The sequence below is a fragment of the Haliotis rufescens genome, unplaced genomic scaffold (genome assembly GCF_023055435.1).
Source record: "Haliotis rufescens isolate VD_foot unplaced genomic scaffold, xgHalRufe1.0.p SCAF_3, whole genome shotgun sequence".
NCBI classification, from domain to species: Eukaryota; Metazoa; Mollusca; class Gastropoda; order Lepetellida; family Haliotidae; genus Haliotis; species Haliotis rufescens.
Genome location: NW_025964001.1, coordinates 19101785 through 19124267, shown reverse-complemented (window position 1 = coordinate 19124267; position 22483 = coordinate 19101785). Strand labels below are relative to the sequence as shown.

General features: G+C 39.4%; 1 protein-coding gene across 3 annotated transcripts in view; it reads right to left on the bottom strand.

Moving 5' to 3' along the window:
* The window catches only part of LOC124137044 (cytoskeletal protein Sojo-like), a 29404-nt gene that overhangs the window by 2786 nt on the left and 4135 nt on the right, over positions 1 to 22483 (bottom strand). The window contains exons 1-9 of one of the 3 annotated variants that reach the window (XM_046503147.2): positions 15730 to 15824; positions 13718 to 14101; positions 12602 to 12709; positions 9338 to 9423; positions 3308 to 3497; positions 2355 to 2435; positions 1317 to 1423; positions 1066 to 1104; positions 411 to 546 (exon numbers count right to left, since the gene is read on the bottom strand). In XM_046503147.2, the coding sequence (XP_046359103.2) occupies positions 411 to 546; positions 1066 to 1104; positions 1317 to 1423; positions 2355 to 2435; positions 3308 to 3497; positions 9338 to 9423; positions 12602 to 12709; positions 13718 to 14101; positions 15730 to 15774 (1176 nt within the window). In that variant the 5' untranslated portion in view covers positions 15775 to 15824. Of the gene's footprint in view, positions 1 to 410; positions 547 to 1065; positions 1105 to 1316; positions 1424 to 2354; positions 2436 to 3307; positions 3498 to 9337; positions 9424 to 12601; positions 12710 to 13717; positions 14102 to 15729; positions 15825 to 22483 lie in introns of those variants that run through there. The other 2 variants (XM_048403873.1, XM_046503148.2) reach the window with 2 other exon arrangements.

Below are 22483 nucleotides of genomic sequence, written 5' to 3'. Positions count from 1 at the left end.
AATTGTAGACAGGCAAAGATACTCATCGTACTTAAATATATTATTTATGTAATAATGCAATGCTATTACAATGGCGCGTTTAACTACTGCAAATGTTAAAATGACCCCAATGGTCATCCTAGTTGTGGGTCAAAGGGTCAAGCTAGTGTTCAGTTGACGGTCTAAGTAACCAGAAATTTATCTTGTTACCAGAAAGGAACAGGCAACGATCAAACCCTTACTTTTGTATGCAAATTGTGTGAGTGGCTAGTACTAGCTGTAGGGCAGGGCATGCTTACCCTTTTCGCGAACACCTGGTGTCATCACTGAGTTTCAGCGATCTATTCCTGACATTTTCAATGATATTTTGTTTTTTACGCCCAGTTTAATCTGTTTCGCAGGATGACTGGAACTTAACGTTTCATATTTACCTGTTGTTGCAATTTGCCAATGAGTATTTCCTTCCCTGCAATATTGGAGGATGCCGAGGCCAGCTCCGACCTGTACTTCTGGACAGTGGCCTCCAGCAGGTGCTGCTTGTCCATCAGGTTGCGCCGCACAATGTCCCTGCAGAGGAAACCATGTACTATACTTCGCTGAATCCTTTTGTTTAGCTTGTTTAATTTACGACAATTGTATTTAAAGATGTTAACATTTATCTGGTAGATATTTCACATTTATTGTGTTTTTGTATATGAACTATTAAAGGTTTACAGATTTTGACGAAATGTCCATGAAATATGTATATGTATATGTATATGTATATGTATGAGGATGCAACACAGCTACGGACAGGTAATTCTCTACCTGTATTCTACATGTACTTAAATAAGTTTATACTGAGAGGGAGTTCTACAGACACCTAAGAAAACAGGATTCGAACAGGTACAGGCTAATTGTAAGGCATGCACTATATTTGCTCATCAACTCGACAGGTATGTTATTTAAACATATATTGAATTTTCAGTTTACTTTATATTTCATTTGTTGGCTCGCAAAAGTTAATTATTTCGTGTAAGATGGCAACACAATAAAGAGGATGGGAAGTGAAGGGACACACCGATTGATGTAAAAATACTAGCTTACCAGTCTTCTTCACCTCTCAGTCGAGGACTCAGTGCGCTGCTTTGAATTTTAACAGGAAAACCATAAATTTGTTGGGTATGGGGAGAATTAGTAATTTAAACAGCAAAAAGCAATATTTAGACCAAAAATCAAACACTTAAACTTAAATGGAAAACAAAAACATGTTAGTCTCTTTTCTGTGTTGGAAGTTAAAAAGCAAAATTTGTTACTTATCAGATGTTATATGATATGCCATGGGATCGAAAACTTACCAGTTTTTCCTGGCCCTCTCTGAGTGGTGTTCTGTCCCGTTGGCAGCGACCTCCTGCTGCATCTGTTCCTTGGACTCCTCCAGGTCCTGGCGCAGGGACTGGAGCTCCTGAAGCAACATATCATCAAAGGTACAACATGTGGAAGGGCACGGGTGACCTCGTAGTTGCGTCCCTTGGGAGTGTCGACACCTATAATCGCAGATTCGCCCTGACTATGTTCTAAGGTTTGTCATTACCCGTTCTCGGGAGTTTCTCCAAAGTGGCAATCGTCTTAAACCTGCACCACTTCGGGCTTCCCTCCCACATTACATCCCACAGTGAACTAATTGAGTCTTCAAAGCGGCGTTACATCCAACTCACTCACTGACTAAATGTAAGAGACCTTGAAGTATACCAAAGCATGTTTTGGTGTAACTTTAACTCAACTGGCATTTTAAACAGATCCCTTATGATTGCGTAATTGCGTATATAAAAATACACTTGATCCTATTCGCATATTCTGCGTGAGTAGATGACGGATTGTGAAATCGCGGCCGTCGGGTAATATTCAAGTCTGAGCCAGGCGAAATGGTCCACAGCATATGTTTGTTTGTTTGTTGTTGTTTAACGCCACACTCAGCAATATTCTAGCTATATGACGGCAGTCTGTAAATAATCAAGCCTGGACCAGACTGTCCAGTGATTTATATCATGAGCATCGATCCACGCAATTTGTATAGGATGACATGCATCAACCAAGTCAGCGAGCCCGACCACCCGATCGCGTTAGTCGCCTCTTACGGCAAGCATGGTTGCTGAAGACCTATTCTAACCCGGATCTTCAGGGCCGTTCGGCACGATGTTCGGCCACACATTGTCACCACCTGATGGCTCTTATGACAAGCGGTGGGTATATTATATTACTTATCCTATTTTATGATTAGCTAATTTGGCACATTTATTATAGTTGTGAAAAACAGATAACACATATGATAGTATTAACACACGTTTACAAAATTCAATGATAAAAGATTTGTTTATTTTCGTTGAAATCCATACCTCATCAAGAACTACCAGATGCTTTTGTCGCCGATCACAAATTGCTTGTCGTTGATTGAGCAATGACTCAACCTCCTGGATCTGCAAAGTAATTTACATACATAAGATAACATTGGTATTTTATGTGTGTTTCTGGTTGAACGGACGTTGCTCAGCTGCTCCTTGTATGTATTCTCAAGGATCTGGAAGCAATTATTGCACATCACTCATTTATTCTGAACCAAATGTCAGTTTTCAGTGTAAACACAGATTGCATTGCTTTTCGGGGTGATGGGATCAAGACCAGTCCATAATCGGATAACATACACACGCACGCACGCACGCACGCACGCACGCAGGCACGCACATACATACATACATACATACATACATACATACATACACAATCTTAAAATTTAGGCAATATACGGATGAAATTAACACTTGGAATAAATTCATCCTTTCACAGGCAACTTACACCAAGTGTTTATTTATCACTCAGACTTAGTGAACTTAGGCCTTATTGTGTCGTTGTTTTGTGATAGAAGTTAAGCCTGTGTGCAACGCAGACTTCAAAGGCTATGCAACTTCTTCCCATTCAGAGTAACAACACAAACGCCAGCCGTTTCCACTATGCAATACCTGTTGCTACATTACGGCATACTGCTAAAACTACATACACACATTGCCATGTCTACTGTTGTTTATTAGTAATTGAAATGAAGCTAAACATGCGTCAGTTCCATGCCCACATCGCATCTTATTCGTACGCTAACATCTCCAGACATACCGTCAAATTTTACTTTTGTAAACATGTATATTTAGTACAGACGTTCAGGTTTCATCGGAGGCACTGGTGGGAATGAGACGTCACAAGTCGACGTGAAAGCGGCGTTAAACCAAACTTACTCAGATCGCCCTTGCCCCGTGCACGCGAGTTTCTGTCTGTCTGTCTGACTGTCTGTCATACATACCTCTTTCTCATACTCCTCCAGATCCTTCTGCTTCTTTGACAACTCGTCCTCCTTATTGAGCAGCTCCATCTCTTGATCCAGGATCTTCTGTTTCTGCTGGAAGAACTCCATGCTGGTCTCCATCTCCTTCAGCTCCTCCTTCAGCTCATCCCGCAGGCTGCCCTCCTCACTCACCACACTCAGGCGTCGACTGAAAATACACAACAGAATTGTAACATTCTAGCGAAACATCTCACACACCTCTAATTGCCCCCTCTCCATAAAAGTGTCAGCCCCGTGGAGATTCTGAGACAATAGATCCTCACTACATACATAATATCTTTAGAGAAGTTATTTCGATGCGTTTTAGGTACACCACAAAATCAAATTGACAATGTGTGACTAAGCCGACAGATTCAAACGTTCATGCATTTCATAGTCAGACAACCAAACACAACATCTGCTAAATTTCTAAACCAAATATGTGTATACATGCTAAATGTTCGGTCCTGACGACATGGTGGTATACAGTTCGAGTATATTGGCAGACATGTTTTCTATTCTGGGAGACCCGTGAAGATCCGTGTTAGAATAGGTCTTCTGCAACCCATTCATGCCGTAAAAAGTGACTATGCTTGTCGTAAGAAGCAACTAACGGGATCGGGTGGTCAGGCTCGCTGACTTGGTTGATGCATGTCATCGTATCCTAATTGCGTTGATCGATGTCCATGATGCCAATTACTGGATTGTCTGGTCCAGACTCGATTATTTGCAGACCGACGTCATAAAGCTGGAATATTGCTGAGTGCGGCGTTGAACAACATTAAACTGAAACTATTCTGGGAGGTCGTTTCTGACATTATAAGAGGCTAGTTTGTCCATTTCAAGCCTGACTTAGAACATATAATATGCTGACTAGCCAGTTTCGTTTCTACAAATGAAAATCTTTGTTAAGATGTTCTGAAATAACAAAGAGTTAGGCTGGAGCTTTGGGGAAAATATGAACAAAATGACACACGCCTTACGAATCAGTTAGATGAAAGAGCTAGGAAGCTATTTTTACTTCTTTAAGTCTAGACCCGACAGATTACTGTTTATCCTGACGTGAAACTGAAATGTTCCACACAACACAATCATCTACTGGTAATGTCACATGTCTCCATGAGGAGTATAACTGTTATCAACGCTCGGGATGCCGCCGGTATCAAGACCCGAAGTGAGGCACAGACAATCGTTGGCGATTACAGTTGTCAGGGGGGACATCGGGAATGGACGGGAGCAGCCCTAAGTCTATCAGTCATCACGTCGTTATGCTCCAGTATAGGCGAAAACCAAAGATATTGTTTGTCATTTAATTTATTTGCTCGCGTCTCCAGTAGTTTCTTTTTCAATGGAGATATCTCCGCATCTTTAACGTTTGTGATAGTATTTTAATAATGAAAAATAATACGAAATTGTTCGTGCCATGAACAAATCCTATTCCCTACAACATTTACATTGGTAACTGCGATCCATCCCAGGCCTCGGGGTTTCATAGAAGATTTGCAAACATTTTGCCCAATTTGGAATATTTGGAAATAAAACCTATTTTTATATAAATATCATGAACGAATGTCTCCACCCTGTTATCATGTTGAAGTTTCAGTTTCATAACTTCTGCCATTTCGTAAAGAAGTTCGAAGTCAAGTGACGGTGGATAACACGCCACTCTGCGCCATAACTTATTGAAAGATATAACATTCTCGTCCGTTTTCTCATGACTACGTTTCTACGTACACTAACTCAAGCCATGTGTTTTATCATGTCTTGCTACATTGTTGGAGTCGTCTTCGGTAATATCGGGTGGTATTCCAGGGAGCTCCCAAGTATCCCTTGCTTGTCATTGGAGTGAGTGAGTGAGTTGGGTCTAACGCCGCTTTTAACAGTATTCCAGTTATATCGCGGCGTGTCAGCTTAATGTGGGAGGAAAGCCAGAAGTGATGCAGGTCTCTGACGTTTACCACTTCGGTGAAACCACGAGCACTCTTGTCATTGGAGCTGACACAGGGGGTTCGGTAGGTCAGGCTATGTGACTTGGCCGTGTGTCATCGTACCCCGACGTCGTGGAACATACACACTCATTGTCTCGTCTTGATTCGAGTATTTGCAGGTGACGTAGAAGGTATATTGCTGTTCGCGGGTATAAAAACTTCCAGTCTTACACGGTGATAATTTGTCATACCCATTCCTCAAACCAACGTTGCAGACATACTTCGATTTATAAATATCCCAGTGATTTGCTTTGTGATTTCCATTCGTAGCCCAAAATAATATTTCTATCAAACAGCTATTTATCAAATTCTAATTCATAGACTGATGCTGATTTAATTCGGCCTCGCCTCATTATTCTCCACGGCATGTCTTTATATCTTAATCACATTCTCAATTATCAGACATGTCATTAAACTGATGGAAATGGTGATAATAAGACTAAATATACAGGACAATAATGAAAAACGGATTTGCATTGTTGTTTAAAAACATATAAATCACACGTATACAAAATAGAATACCACATACTGCAATCACGACACATCATAGAGACACATAAAAGTTTGCTCCAAGCTATTGATATTTGATATTGCCATCGATATTTCACGCTACTGCATAATTAAATTCTATCCATACCTTTCCTATAAAACCTAACCGAAAATTAGTTTTCGTTTTTCATCATTTCCCTTCAGATCAATTCAATGGGTATTAATAAACAGCGTTTAACTCAAAGCGGTACTGCCTGATCAAAATCCTGTCAATATCAAAACAAAGCTACCGTCTTAAGGCATGCAGAGAAAATCCTAAATAATGACGTTATGAAGCGAGATATTCCATACCTGCCCAGCCCCTATGTGCTGTATGACACAACATCTGATACACGTTGACCTGATTCCACCGTTATTCGATGCAGGGAGACATTGATTATTGGTACGAGACTCCGTATTATTAATGAGGTCACGTAAACATAGCGAGGAGTCTTCAGTTACAAGGATTACACATATACCACGTTGTTTCTTACTTAATATAGATTACTGAGTGTATGTTATTTGCTTTCTGGTTGTATTTATTGCGTTTATATATCATTTGCAATTAGTGGGTATGTTCGCGTTGAGACATGTCGAGCGTGGCAACGTTTTTAGCAACGGCATCGCAACAAACTAGATGAAGAAGCTATGTGATGTAATATAGTCAACGTCAACGTCACCAACAACGTCTTTGAGTTGTCCTAACAAGATGGATGAAGACGTTATATAGTGTTACACAGACTGTCGATGATGGTCATTTCAACAACGTCACCAACAACGTCTTTGAGTTGTCCTAACAAGATGGATGAAGACGTTATATAGTGTTACACAGACTGTCGATGATGGTCATTTCAACAACGTCACCAACAACGTCTTTGAGTTGTCCTCACAAGATGGATGAAGACGTTATATAGTGTTACACAGACTGTCGATGATGGTCATTTCAACAACGTCACCAACAACGTCTTTGAGTTGTCCTAACAAGATGGATGAAGACGTTATATAGTGTTACACAGACTGTCGATGATGGTCATTTCAACAACGTCACCAACAACGTCTTTGAGTTGTCCTAACTAGATGGATGAAGACGTTATATAGTGTTACACAGACTGTCGATGATGGTCATTTCAACAACGTCACCAACAACGTCATCGAGTTGTCCCACCAAGATGAATGAAGACGTTATATAGTGTAACTCAGACAGTCGAGGATGTTCATTTCGACAACGTCGTCATTAACGTCATTGAGTTGTCGCAACAAACCAGATTAAGACGTTATATAGTGTAACACAGGCTGCCGAGGATGTTTATTTCGACAAGGTCATCATAACGTCATCGAGTTGTCACACAACAAGTTATATACATAAGTAGTGTAAACGAAAACGACAAAACCAATTCTATTATCATAAGAGCACATTGTACGATTCCGACTGTGTCATAAGCCTATGTTTTTGAATCACTATCAAATAGTGATGATACCAAATGTTTGCGAAAAGGTGAGCGTATCCTGCCCCACTTCTGGCACCCATCACACACACACAACACACACACACACACACACACACACACACACACACACACACACACACACACACACACACACACACACAAAGGCAAGTCAAATGTTCACCTGAAAAACACGGAAACATATCAGGTACAAGTCAAAATAAGGAATTGCATCGGACATCATTTTGTTAATTGATGCGTGAAATTTAGAAATTTCCTCCAAATGTCTACCATAAAACCTGTACCTGAAAAGTTGCGAAATGAAGACACCAAAGGCTGGAGCTGCTTGAAGATTGCTCAATAAAAAGAAAGTTGGCTATTGGAAAGTTGAAATCACCCCTTTTACTAAACAGACTTGTGAACAGTATTTGTTGTCACAGATATAAATATGAAAAAGATGAGGCTGTTTCACTGGTCTCTTCTCTTTCTAGTTCAGGTGGGTAAATCAGTGGAAAGAAATTGGCTATTTGATGGATATTGAACAATATCAGATCATCGATGTACCTAAAGCTGAAGTTAAACTTCTTGGCCAAATTCCCTTGGTTTGATTTTGCTTATCCGAGCAGAAATTGCGATTTATATGAATAAAGCAAAAGGAAGTAAAGAAGATTATTATAAAAGAAAGTATACCGAGTTTGTTTGTTTTGTAATTGAAAACTGAAAGAACTGTTGTTAAATTTGATTATGTCCATTTAATCATCACTCATTCCTGCAACAGTTTGAAAAAAGTAATCTGTAGCTGTGTAATTCTATGTAAAAATAAATTGGGTCAATAATTACCAGGGTAAGAAATAAAGGTGCAACTACATGACTCCCACCATGTTTGAAATGTAAATTTGTGCCGAAAATAGCAATTTTTTTTATTGATTTTCAAAGATAAGATGTCTAAGATAGACATTAACAGTTGCATTTTATGCGCTTTATTCTTTTTAATTTTTAAATATTTTAAATCAAATTATATTTTCAAAAATATAATCACGTAGAAGTAGTATGTGAGTGCTGACTAATCGCCGCTACAGTTCATATTTTATATATAATATCGCCAAAGTAAGATTGTTCAATTAAATTTGCTCATCAGTTTAAATGTCTTTAAGTGACTATTGTACGCCATGTATGTGTATATGTTGACCTATGTTTACCCTCAAGAACCCTCAACATATCTTGTAGCCGTCAACGAAATAGATGAGTTCAATTCAGTTGGTGATGTTCGGTTTCGACAACGGCATCGTATCGTTCCAAGAAGAAAGCTGAAGAAGTTAAGTAATTTAACATAGACTGTATGTGTTGTTCTTTCAACAATGGCGAAGGAAACGTCATCGAGTCAGGCCGTAGTTACAAAGTACCCTTGTCAAGCCGTGGGTAATAGAAGTACGTGTAGATAAAAGACGATTTGCTCGCGTAACAGTAATAAGATGATGCAGCAGTGCAGCCTAATGAATGATGCATGGTTATATATAGCAACCGGGTGTATAACCTGTGTTATATCATGTATAGTCATTGCCCGACGTCATTAACACTTTTTAATGGATTTTCCTTTTAAATTGCAAACAATTGGGCTTATGATCTGGTCATAGCAAGTGATCATAACAATTCACAAGTCTCAACAAACTCATAAAAGCATTCCATTACTGGAACCGTTGACGTAACACTTGACGGATTCTTTTATCAGCAATGTGTAACAGACATCGATTCTCCAGTAAAGTATCATCAAATGTACACATCACACTACGGTGCATGGAGCGTATCTTCACACATGTATGATCCTGCAACGTGATGCCGATTCAAAAACGTCTGTTTAGCTCTGTTGCTACACTCGAGCCACGATTGATACGAAGGGAACTGAGTGATGCTATTTTACGCCACAGTCAACACTTTTCTAGCTGTAATACGTCGGCCTGGTAATCATCGAGTCCGGTCCAGGGACGTATTATGCCCAGGAACTCCCAGGGGACACAGTGTACCATAACACATTAATAACATGGACTCACCTAAAACCATTTCGTGGCACCAGAGCAGTTATTTCCTTCTCACACGTTCGTCTGTGATCGTCTACACACTGTTTCTGAACTTTAATCTGAAAAAAGGAAAACCTTTACGATACACAATATACGAGTATTTCTGTTTATTTATTTGTATTTACATGTTTCAATACGCATGAGAACATTGCTAATACATATATAGGCTAACAATTGTGTTTCCGCAAGACTGAATACTTCATTACGTGCAAATATCAGATAAAATGTGAAATTACATGCACTGCTGGGCGAAAGAAAGTATAAACCTGAATTTGACGGTGGCTAAATCTGAAACAAAAAAGAAATGGTTAAACTTTCTTTGCCCGGCAGTGTATTTGTAATTAAGAAAAGAAACAAAATAACAAAATGACCACTTTGTAACTCCAACAGACCAAACAGACTCTTTGCAACAATCACACTATCAAGATTAAAATCCCACAGCGATAAGAACAACTGGTGATAGGGATTGACCCAGTAACTTGTTTACAGATTGTGTCCCTGATGATTATTGACAGTACTGGATTATCACGGTAGACATACGCTGTGAGCTGTTGCTTCCAAGGTGTGCCCGGTTATACATAACTCTGCTACAAACAATGTGAGGTATTAGCTCTGGTACAGATAACCTTGATTATCGACTCTAACTAATGCAATATGTTTGTACAGCTGGAACCCGTATCCGTCGTTCATTTCCGTTGGGTGTATGTCCATGGAGTTGGGATCTGTTGCTTGGAATACGTGCCAGTTTGTGGAGTATTGTCTGTGAGTCTGTCTACACGGCATAACATTGATCAGCATCATTATTTCAACATGGATGTAGGCCATCGGCCCATACAGCTTTAGTTACAGTGCAGCCAGCATACAGTCTTGGGGTTACACATTGCAATTAAGAAATAATAATGGCATAGTATGAAAAACAAATATTGCCTATTTTAATGTTATCAACTGACATTCGTATATTACATTTCTGTAAGGTGGGATGTATATGATATTTCTTGTGAAAATTTGACGAAGACCTGCATCACCTACAAACAAGCAAGACCTGATAGTTACTCGTTGTCTACATCTCCATAGTTACATACTTTACAGGTTCTTTCACCCCTTGTTTTTTTTTTATTATATCGACCCATTTCTATGTTTAACATTATTCAATATGTGTATATAAAACCGATTAAGCAACACAAGTGTGATTATTTAAACACATCCTTACACAAATGCTTAATACGCTTATTTATCGAACTCCAAGAAACATGTCTGCTAAAATGTTTTCAAATGGAAGACAGGTGCATGAATCTGCCTGCAGTTATATGAATGAAACTATCGGGTGTAATTCATCCGGCAATATTGAACATCCCAATTAACAACAAATAATGCTGCCCACACACGGATGCCTGTGTTCTCGCATTTCAGTGAGTTTGTGAAGTGCAATTAAGTTATTTTAGCCTTCGACAGATTCAGCACTGACGGTAAAATCATTTACAATTAATACATACACTTGGCAGGATATCGTCAGTGTCCAAATTATTTTCGTTTATGGGAAATATCTACGTCAATATTCACCGATAGTATGTATTGAAATTATGCAACGTAAAATACCAAACTTCAAGTGAGGTGTAACGGTGTTTAACCTTGTGTTCAAGATCATTGCAATTATCATGCACTTTTGTAGTCCGGACTTATGCTGGTTTTATAGTGCTGAGATACCATGCCGCAGTTTAATATGGATACCCAACTCAGACACAGCTCAGACACAGAATACTGACACAGAGCCGACCTTGTTTTATCCCGTTAATGCCGAGCGGCAGGCAGGATACCAACAAGTACACTATCTTTGGCACTCTATCCACTAGATCACGGAGGCGGTCCGAAATAACTTCAGAATCAAGCGAAGCGCAATCAGCCTAACGATTTTACCTGTGGTCATTTCAATCTGGAAAATCCATATTCCACTGATTAATCGTCAACAATACATACTCATGGTGATTGCCAATAAATTACCGATTTATACGATCACATTTCACTAAGCTTCAGAGAATTGGAAATATTGTAGGCTGTATTCAGTCTGTGTATCCGTTGCCCATACCTGTAACAAGCTCAACATTAATTTTGTATATATACACGTGCATTGCTGTACATGTCTTTACTTAAATGACTCTTTCTATTGATTGGTCGTGTTTGCTTACATAGAGACCAATATAAAACGACGAATTAGAGACGCTAAGAGATTGCCCAACAACAAAGAGTATTCATATTGCTTTGGTTCCTGAAGGGTATTGTACTCGCCACAGTAAACAAGCGCGGGTTGCTAGGACATGTGACCGTCAGCTGGAGGCAGGTGTTGCTGGTGATGATTGATTAGTGCTGTGGTGTCCTTTATGTATTAGTAACGATCTATTAAAGCGACTATACGTTATAAGATGATATCGGGGAGTGTGGTTTACACTTTAAAAAAATGTAGTGAAACGTAAATTCAAATAGGTTATATATACCGGAGGAAGAGAATTTATGGATGTCAACTTCTTTATTATGAGGAACACAACGTTTCGGAGTGTCTACTTACTCCTTCATCAGGTGGATGTGTGGTCATTCACCTGATGAAGGAGAGAGTAGATAATCCGAAACGTTGTGTTCCTCATTATAAAGAAGTTGACATCCATAAATTATCTTCCTTATGTGTATAACTTCTAAATGCCTTCCAAAGACTTTATATATACCAGCTTGCATATCTAGCGGAATGTTTACAATGTACACCTATAAGATTATAGCGAGAAAATTGAAATCATTTGAAGTTTATACATACATTGCAGTGATTTTGTTAGAATCACTTGTATTTGTTAAACAGATGTGAAAATGAACCTGACGAACAACGACTCAATGTTGAGGCACAACACACACTTTTCTGATGTTCTCTTTAGAGAGTAAGGTTCTGTTCCCAACCAGGCCACAATTGCATGAAACACGATTCCGTAACTTAAAGAAACACCCACCCTTACCTGTCCAGCAAACACACCAAGACGGATTACCACAAAAAGTGCAACGGATGACAAAATAACCCCACGGATGAGGAAATGTGAGACATGCCCAGCGTACTTCACCGACCTGTTTGAGACACAACTACCCACTCCCAACTGTGGAACACATAATGTACCCCGCGTACTTCACCGACCTGTTTGAGACACAACACACTCCCAAATCTTAACGGTGAACCACGTAGCGAACCCCGCCCACTTCACTGACCTGTTGGAGACACAGCTCCCGGAACTCCTCAACCTCTCTCCTCAGTCTCACCATCTCCTCCCGGAACATCCGCCGACATTCTGTCACTGCCTGTTCGTCCGTCACCGACTGCAACACGGCCAAAATACGTTATCTAAGCTGAAACGTTGAACTCAAAGGAAGTCAAATATAATACAACATATTTTTCCCACACAAAGCATAGGTACTATTACATTAGCTTCCTTGTCACAGTAGTGCTGTTACGTTAAAGGTGGGCAACGATCAACGTATGCTGCAAACTACAAGTCAAGGTCGAGACGTTGTAATCGTGTCAAACTGAGAGGTTGTCTGGGTGTATTTTACGTAAAACAACAACATTTATATGCATAAATTTAGAACAAAAATATATAACAAAATATACATATATAATTCAAAATGCAGACTAATAAATGTGGTGTTTCAACGAATTGAAACAAATTTGCTGTGAGCCCATAAACGTTTTCTTCTTTGTTTTACTATTTAATCTTAACCTCAAATCATATCTTTTAAAGGACATTTTAATTAATTTCTTTTGATGTTATCATCAATGAATAATGTTCAAGCCGCAAAAGGTATACCTGTTTCTTATTACTGGGTACCAAAACTGATACAACATGGTAAATAATCTTTCTTTAAATTGCCCATTATAATTTATATTTTCCACTGGTTGAAATAATAATCAATGTCAAAAGTCATGTGTAAAAGTAAATCTTTAATGCGTCTCGACCAAGCATTTATGCCGATACTGTAGTTACTTAAAAGTTAACATGCATTTAATTTTAATAAAATACGTAACACTTTTCACATTATAATAAAATGCGCTAAAACATACATATATATACGATTTAACACTGGATTCATTCAGAATAGTTTTGAAGCATGTGTTAGTAGATAAATATACTTATAATGTTCAATTGCATATGAGGAAATATCTAAGTTGCAGAATAGACCTTTATCCTTAGCCCATTGAATGATCCTAGAATTAAACACAAAGGTGAAAGCTTACGTCACAATACTCATATTATATAAATGATAACACATGGACTTTGAAAACATGCCATTGTACGACGTCGGAAGTCGATACACAATGACTCTTACCTGGGACATTGTAAACCTTAACTTATCCCAGAACCCTGTCCTCACAATCTTCTGTTCTGTACTCTTGCTTTCATTGTCAATGAGGGTTTTGGAAGATTTCAGTTTGTTTTTCACCCCTTCAACCTTTGCCTTATAATCATTCACCGATACTAGAGGTTCGACGTCGTTGACAACGCTTGAAGTGTCTGACGTCTCTATAGATTTACCATCCTCGTCACCACAGCCATTGCTTGTGGACGGTTTGCACTCGGGGGTTACCACGGAGTCCTTAGCAGAGACGCTGTCAGCAGCAACAACGTCCTTAATCTCACCCACTTCAGCATTTTCGTTTTGTGTGTCGGCGTCTTTGTGTCTCTTTTTCTTCTTTGTCGACTTCCCTTTGCCCTGCAAGTGAATATAAGAATCTCAGTGAGTAAATTGGGTTCAACATCGATTTGAACAGTATTTCAGTTCTGTGACTGCGTTTCAGCTTTTTGTATGATGAATGCCCAAGGCTGTGCAGACGTTTACCACACACGAGCACGAGTATCGTGCTGACAAACCAAGGATCAAAATTGTGGTGTATCTTGGATTTTGACCCGTAAGAAGCGGATCCTGGTACGGCAAAGGAACGTAAATCTGTGGATTTTGGCGCTTTAGACCATTAGGCCATCACTGGCCCATAAGTTCAGATGCGTACCGAATGCGTATTCCTTATTTGTGAAAAATGTGAAACAGGTATATGAGGCCATTGACGCGAATCCACTGTCAACCTGTGGCAATAATAAGCTAATGCTTGTCACTGAAGTTCAGAATAGAGTATATTAAATACATCTATTGATTTCTCATATTAACCCCTTACTCATTTTCCTTTAATGAATTAAAATGTATCAGAATCGATTTCGGAACCAAATTAATTAAGGTAAATATGTAAGAATACTGAGTAAAAGTAGGATCTGGCTGAGGTCAGTTATCTAACGTTTCAGGGTATCGAGTTACAAATATCGAATACTAAAATAATAATACATTCCACATATAGAGAGGACCCGTGAATATCCGGGGTAGAATAGGTCTTCAGCAATCCATGCTTGCGGTAAAAGGCGACTATGCTGGTCGTAAGAGGTGACTAACGGGATCATCGGGTGGTCAGGTTCGCTGACTTGGTTGAAGCATGTCATCGATCCCAATTGCGTGGATCGATGTTCATGATATCAATCACTGGATTGCCTGGTCCAGACTCGATTATTTACAGAGCGCCGTCATATAGCTGGACTATTGCTGGGTGCGGCGTAAAACAAACAAACAAACATATAAAGAGGGACAACAGAGTAATGGTTCGGTGCTCTGTAGATTCACAGGCCTACAATCACCTAAGGGATAGGCACCCTTGTCGTGTAGAGAGGCTTGACATTTAAACACAATGCCAGCTTTGTAATGAGATGAAGCAATGATCATGAAGTGGAAAAGTGGAAATCAATCGTACTTCATCACTTCAATTTTATTAAACCTATAGGTTGCAAGACTAGGTTAAATGAAATAACCTCTCCTCAAGGGTTTTCATTACCTCATCTCTACTACAATGAATGGAAACCTCTTGATACTTGATGGAGGCAATTCAGGTGTGGAGTGTTTTACCAGCACACGTACTTACCTTGATCAGAGTATTTCTTACTTATTGTACTCGTCTTGAAAAATCTCTGTCATGTATTTGATAAAATATAGGCATGTACACATGGATCAGAGACACTATTTCACATTTTGTGATGGGTATTTAGCAGTTGGGGATTCATAGACACAAGATATATAGATTTCATCGCCTGTATTCTTTAACAAAACAGTTTCCTTCACCCGATGAAGGCGGATAACGTCGACTCTAAACGATCGGCCCATTTATCCTGTGTCTCTGAGGACCACCTGTGCGCAGCAGCAGCTTCGCCATTCTGTAGTTTGAGGAACATTACCAACCACGTGAATTAATTAAATAGAATCCCAATGACTGAATGAAATCATAATAATCATAACAATCAACATACCTTAAATAGATCTGAGGCACGTAAAATGAAAACGCTAGCTGACATGGATAACGATTATGTGACTGTGCAAGACTATGCAAGACCCTGAAGAACGCCCACACAAACTCCTGTGTTTGTGTATGTGTGTGTGTTGGTAAGCATGGAAGGTTTCGCTATTACTGTGTAAGACGTTCCACTCTGTGCACAGGAGATCAATTGACATTATGAAGTGGAATATTTATATTCGCTTCACTTGCGTTGTCTGTGAAGGTTTCCGAAACAAATGTAATATAAGGACGATGCTTAGCATGACAAAGGCAAAATGGTCCAACTGTTGATAGAAGGCGATGCCAAATTGGTACATATGTTGATACAGAAAAAGATCTCATGTTGCCATCACTCGGCTTTGGATAAAGAATGTTCCGTCAGTTCATGCCAAAATTATTACCCTGTACCCTTAGTTACTGGGGTTCTTGAAAAGTTCTTCGTGTGCTTTTCATAATTCAACAATTTGAAAGTATAATGTGACCATCATGATGAAATACGCTATAAGTTGTCGTATAGGTTTCTTGTAGCGACATGTCCTTTTCTAAATATTTCACTCATAGCACTGTTCAAGCGCCATTTCTTTCGAAATCTTCCTTCGTGATTGAGAATACGGAGAGTCTACCCCCCCTGGCCTTGACAGATGCAGTGATAGCTACAATGTATAAATGGCATATCGTACATCTATAATACAGCTGGAATATTGCTGGCTGTGGCGTAAAACAACATTACCTCACTCACACAATCATATAATCGACATCTTCTACGATTCTGACTCTATCATGAGCATGTGTTTATGAATCTCTATAAAATAGTGATGCTACCAGGTGTTCGCGAAACGATGAACGTATCATGCTCCACTAATGGCACTCGTCACAAACTAATGCAAAGGCATGTCAACTGTTCACTCGAAAAAACACGGGAAGATATGGTACGAGTAAAATAGGGAATTGCATCGGACACTATTTTTGTCACTGATGCGTCAAATTTGGAATTGTCCCCCACATAAAACAGTTTAAAAGCTTTACTGAGGCCTTGAATTTTGTAACCTTGATCGAACAACTTCTGAGCAAGAGTCGTATGACGCTCTTTGAAATCTTCGTAGAAAGAGCATGCTCGATTGTACCTCAAAAGTTATGAAATGTAAACACCAAAGGCTGGAGCTTCAGGAATATTGCTCGACATAAAGGAACGTTGACTATTGAGGAGTTGAATTCATCCTTATTTTCATAGTCGACTTCTAGAGTGTGAATCTTTTGACTCATGTACAGAGATACCAGGATAAAGAATCCCGACACACTGCTGTTTTAATATTTATTCATTACCAGCGGCATGACCAGTTGATGTGTTGTTTTTCCAATATGATATAGGATGTCAAGATAAAAGAATAGTGCATGGGTTATTAACACAACGATACTGTTAAATAAAGTAAAATAAGGATTGCATTTGACATGAGAGCGAATAGGGTATAAGTTTCAAGGAACTATATGAACACTGAATATTCTAAACACCCACTTTATAATTGGCGTAGGTGTAACAACCAAAGCCACACGCCGACTTACACCCGGACAACAACACTCTCATTCCAGGCCAATGATTAATACAAATTCGACACACAAAACGAAAATTATATAGCATGTACAACAGCTTTTCTGATCTCATATTAACCTATGTTTGTTGATTGTGAAAAAGATAAACCTACCTTATATTTTACGAATATTGACAAAACTGTACGCCTCTATTTTGTATACACTTTCACATTCACCATAACAACTGTATGCCAAGGTAATAGACAGTATATGGACTGTCAGACAGCCTTAATGAGAATGGGTGATTCAGTGCAGTGTTACGCGAGAACAAGTCTCAGGTTCCACTCTTACAGTGGAATAAAACATGCCCAGTGAGTGCCATGCCTTTACACACCAGTACAGAAACATGCCATGCGTGTCATGATGAGTTATGCGTAAGTGGGTGTTTAGTTCCACTCCAATACTGTCGGGTAAAACCATAGTATACTCACAGGCTAAAGTAACTGCGATCACGTGACTATATTGCTATATAATAACCATTGTGACGTTATTGAATGAATTCAATAATTGAGACTGGTTCTTCTCATGCGTTTTATATTTACGAATTCACCAATCTTCTATAAGAGAGCACATACAGAGAGTGATAGATAGATAGAGAGATAGATAGAGAGATAGATAGATAGATAGATAGATAGATAGATAGATAGATGGCTAGCTACGCGATAAATCGCAAAGAATAATGAAGAACGATGTGTGGCCATGGTTTATTTCACGATAAAACAACATTTCTGGAGATTTTTCGAACATGCCCTCACAACCTGATGACGTATATTGGACGACGTTATTTTTGAGAGGGGAGTGTCTGGTGAGTTTTTCCCCATAGATGAAGCTGGGCAACGCAGATAAACGCGATGGCAGAACGATCGCATCCAAAAGCGGGAGAGATATGACAATCGGTATTCGGAGAAAAGGTTCAGGTAAGAGACGTGAGGATTGTGAGCATATGCGGGAAATACCCACCTGTGCATAAAATGGACTTGCCCGACATTGCCGAGGTCGAATTCTTTTGAGGGAGTCCTTATTATTTTAATAAGGGTAAATATCTTTAGAGCTTGTACATTTTATAATCATCTTTAAAGAGGCTGCACATAATGTTGATAGTACATGTAAGAAATGAACAACAGCCCCTCATGGTTTATTCTCCCTGCAGTGTTTTATTGTACGATAAACAACCACCACGAGTCGTTTATTTCTTAAATACACTGTAGGAACCGATCTGTCGAATGTATGAATAATAAACTTTTATGCTCGCTGCATTCAATCGGTATACAATGTTTCGTTCTTTGTGCTTACCAGTTATGTATGTCTGCGGCTTATTGCAATTTCAACATGTATTGACCTCGAACCAGATCATTTTACGAGCAGTAGTTCCCATATCAATTTTCACTAGGCGAGTCAACCGTTAGGACAAATCCATACCTGAAAGAATAGCCATTTACAGATATAAAAGTACTAAGCGTTGCAAACATTATGAAAGTACCTTACCTGTCACATATGTACCCTCAGGGACTTACTTCCTCGCCTATAAATCCCCACTAACAACCCATCTCTGCGAAAGCCCGAGGGCCGACCTTCTACATGAACAGCTATAGGAACGGCGCGGTCATTATTTTCTTAAGTGAATCAATTTCCAGCAGTCTGCATGTATCGATATTATCCCCGACTAATTCTACTTGTGTCGACTCAATGCTAAATCCCCGATAATGCCAGGGATTACGGTGATGCAATAAGTCAGACGTATCGGAATTGTATGTGACGTTTAAAAGAGCGGAACAATGTCTGATCTTTGAGAAGCTTATGTTGCTGAGAAATATGCAGGTGGGATTGGTGTTCTTGAGCAACAGAGTTGATGCAGTCTTTGACTTGTAGTACGCCATCCTCTTATCCTAGACTTGTCAGGAATAGGTTTAAGAGACTGGTCTTTGTTAACATCGATTGCTTGATAGTATACCATCCCGTAAATTAGTATTGAATCTATGTATTGTCGTACCCACACCTCATTGTGTCAATGTGTAGTATAGTTGTTGTACAGGTAGCAGTGGTTTGTTTGTTGTTGATTACCGCTGCAATCAGCAATATTCCAGCTCTTTGACGGTGGTCTGTAAATAATCGAATCTGGACCAGATATCCAGTAATTGACATCGTGGGCATCGTCCATGCAATTGGGATACGATGACATGCATCAACCAAGTCAGCAATCCGACCACCCGATCCCGTCAGTCGACTCTAACGACAAGCATGGGTTTCTGAAGAAGACCATTCTATCCCTGATCTTCACGGGTAGGTAGCAGTGGTAGTGTACAGGCGTATATCTGAGTGCACTTATCCTGCCTTAGCCTACGACCTTGGCATAACGAGGTTCATCGTGTCATGATTTTTTCCGATTAATTGATTTCATCGATGATCGACTAGTTCCAGATTCCTGCCAAGAAATCGATCACGGAGTCTAAATTAATAAGGCTATTTTGATCATGACAGCACATAAAGTTATGAACAGCTATAGCGATTTACGCACAACGCTCATGGCGCTCTCAATTACTACCTAAGCGGACATTCTCAGATTCTTGGGGACTTCACAGCAAAAACTGCCATTCAAACGCTAGCTTCTATCCTTTTTTCTCATTATGTGTCTCTGGGTTGCTGAATTCAAAACAATTATGGTCGTGATAATATTCATTGTTATCTACAAAAGAATATACTTAGAATATGATGCTAATTGCTCTTGGCAATAATGTCCGAACACTGCAATAGTAGTTGTACTACTAGTAATGAAGTATAGATAAGTCAAATAGAGATAGAAAGGTAGTTCATGAATTCTAAGTGTGACAAGGGAATCGAATAACATGGTGAAGGTGTGTCCTTTGGGATTGAAGTGAGTGAGTATGGTTTTACGCCGCTTTAGCAATATTCCAGCAATATCACGGCGAGGGACAACAGAAATAGGCTTCACACATTGTGCCCATGTGGGGAATCGAACCCGGGTCTTCAGCATGACGAACGAACTCTTTAACCACTAGACTTCCCCACCGCCCCTTGGGATTTAAGTGTGCCACAAAGAAGAACGCTTCTGGTTGATAACAGAAATAGGTGTGTTCCTTATCATAAATGAGAAAAAGAAAATTTATCACTGCCTTCATAAATCAAACACCCTCACAAAGCATTGAGGGGGAAATGGGATTTAGAAGGGTTTCCTTACGGCATCGGGAACCTGTTTCCATTGTGATATTGATTTATGTGTTACCTTGACACTGGAATACAAGGAATTCCCTCTGTGACATTAATAATAACTGTATTGACTTATATATCGACTGCTTCTCCAACAAACGAACACTCCCAAATTGTTTACCATTTGGTCAAGAGTTACGGGTTGGTCTTTACTATGTGATATGTAGGTGACACCATATGATACAATACTGTGATATCCACCATAGTCATTATTATCACTCATGGTAGTAGTCAATGAGATCGTTAGTTGTTATTTGGCAATAAGCCTGTAAATTAATGATCAACGTTGTTCTGCAAGAACCTTAACATCTTATCGCATCATGTTGGACTGTTATCAAACAGATCTGACTGCACTCAACGATCAGTTATGTTTCTAAGTGCCGTATCGAAGACAATTATTGTGTTTGCATGCATTTCTGACATGGTACACTCGAGCTACCTCACACAGCACCAGCATAGCCATGACTACCGCCATCACTGAAATCCTAAGTAATGTCCCGTTATATATTATTTTGATAACATTCGTCGAGAAAGGTCAAAACATACATTGTTAGTATAATATTCTGTTTTAACATCTAAGTGTTCAATGAAAATATACAATATTGTGGTCTACATAATTTAGCCATGGTTTAGGGACTTTTGGGTAGTCCAGTGTTTGAAGAGCGGAGTCATAGCCAGGTTGAAGGCCAGACAACCACAATTTCAACATGAGCACAATTTGTGAAGCCCGTTCTCGGTGTGTGTATCTTCATGATATTCACAAAGGTCACTGTGTTGCTGTAATAGTACGGAAGCTTAATAAAACCACATAACCTCTGGTCGAGGGGTTAGAAATAAATAATAGTTACATAGTAAAGAATAAAAAAGCTGTACCCACTTATACTCGTTAAATATTGACAAGAATTGTGTCCCAGAAGGAGGAATGTATTACGCATGCATCGTGATGCAGCATCCCTTGTTGCCAGGGACGCTGGCACAGCTAGCACTATGTCGCCATGCAGGCTCACGGAACGTGGAACTGCAATTGATTTATTGATCGTGTGGATTCCATGAGAGAACTTCGATTTTGTAAATGACTAAAGGCTTTATATTTACATCAACGTGCTATAAATGGTATTGCTTTTGCGGAAGTTGGAAAGAACACGTGGCCTTCCAGAACGAGTGAGTGAATGCAGTTTATGTCACAGCAGTATTCACGGAAGTTTGTAAATCATCCAATCTGAGACAGTGTGTTAAAACACCTATGAAAATAAGACATTAAGACATTTATTAAAATACCAATTTAATTGTTTTAACTCAATTTTCTTCGAATCCAACATAATTCCCCACATACTGTCACAAAGCAATCCTCATGAATTGGTTCTTGTGTTAAACATTGGAGCCAGAGGGCCAAAAACTGCCCGGATTTCCACAGTATCTCAGTGTTCAAATGTGAGGTGAGGTGAAATGGGGTTTAACGTCGCGTTAAAGAATGTTGTTTGAACAAATAGGGACGTGCAAGCACGTGCGTGCTTGTGTGTTTGTGTGTGTACTTGTACTAGTCCATAGTTGTACTACTACCGCAGTTTAACATGGATAGTGTACAGTGTACTGACTTCGAGCAGATCAGTCAATGTTTTATCCCCTTAATGCCTAGCGCCAGGCAAGGGAATAACAGTATTTTGAACATCCTTTGGCATGACCTTTCGCTATCCTGGAAGACGCTGTATCCACTAGACCACAGAGGCGGTCTCCGTCCAGAATGACACATACATTATGCACATGTCTACATACAAACAAGCTGCCGTGTTACTGTTTACGAATATTATGCATCATCTTTTTCACACTTGGTAGCACTCTGACAGTAATTAAATAGAAGACCATCAGTTTCACAACTTAATATAATCTATTTGTCCTTTGAGATTAGTTTGAGTGAG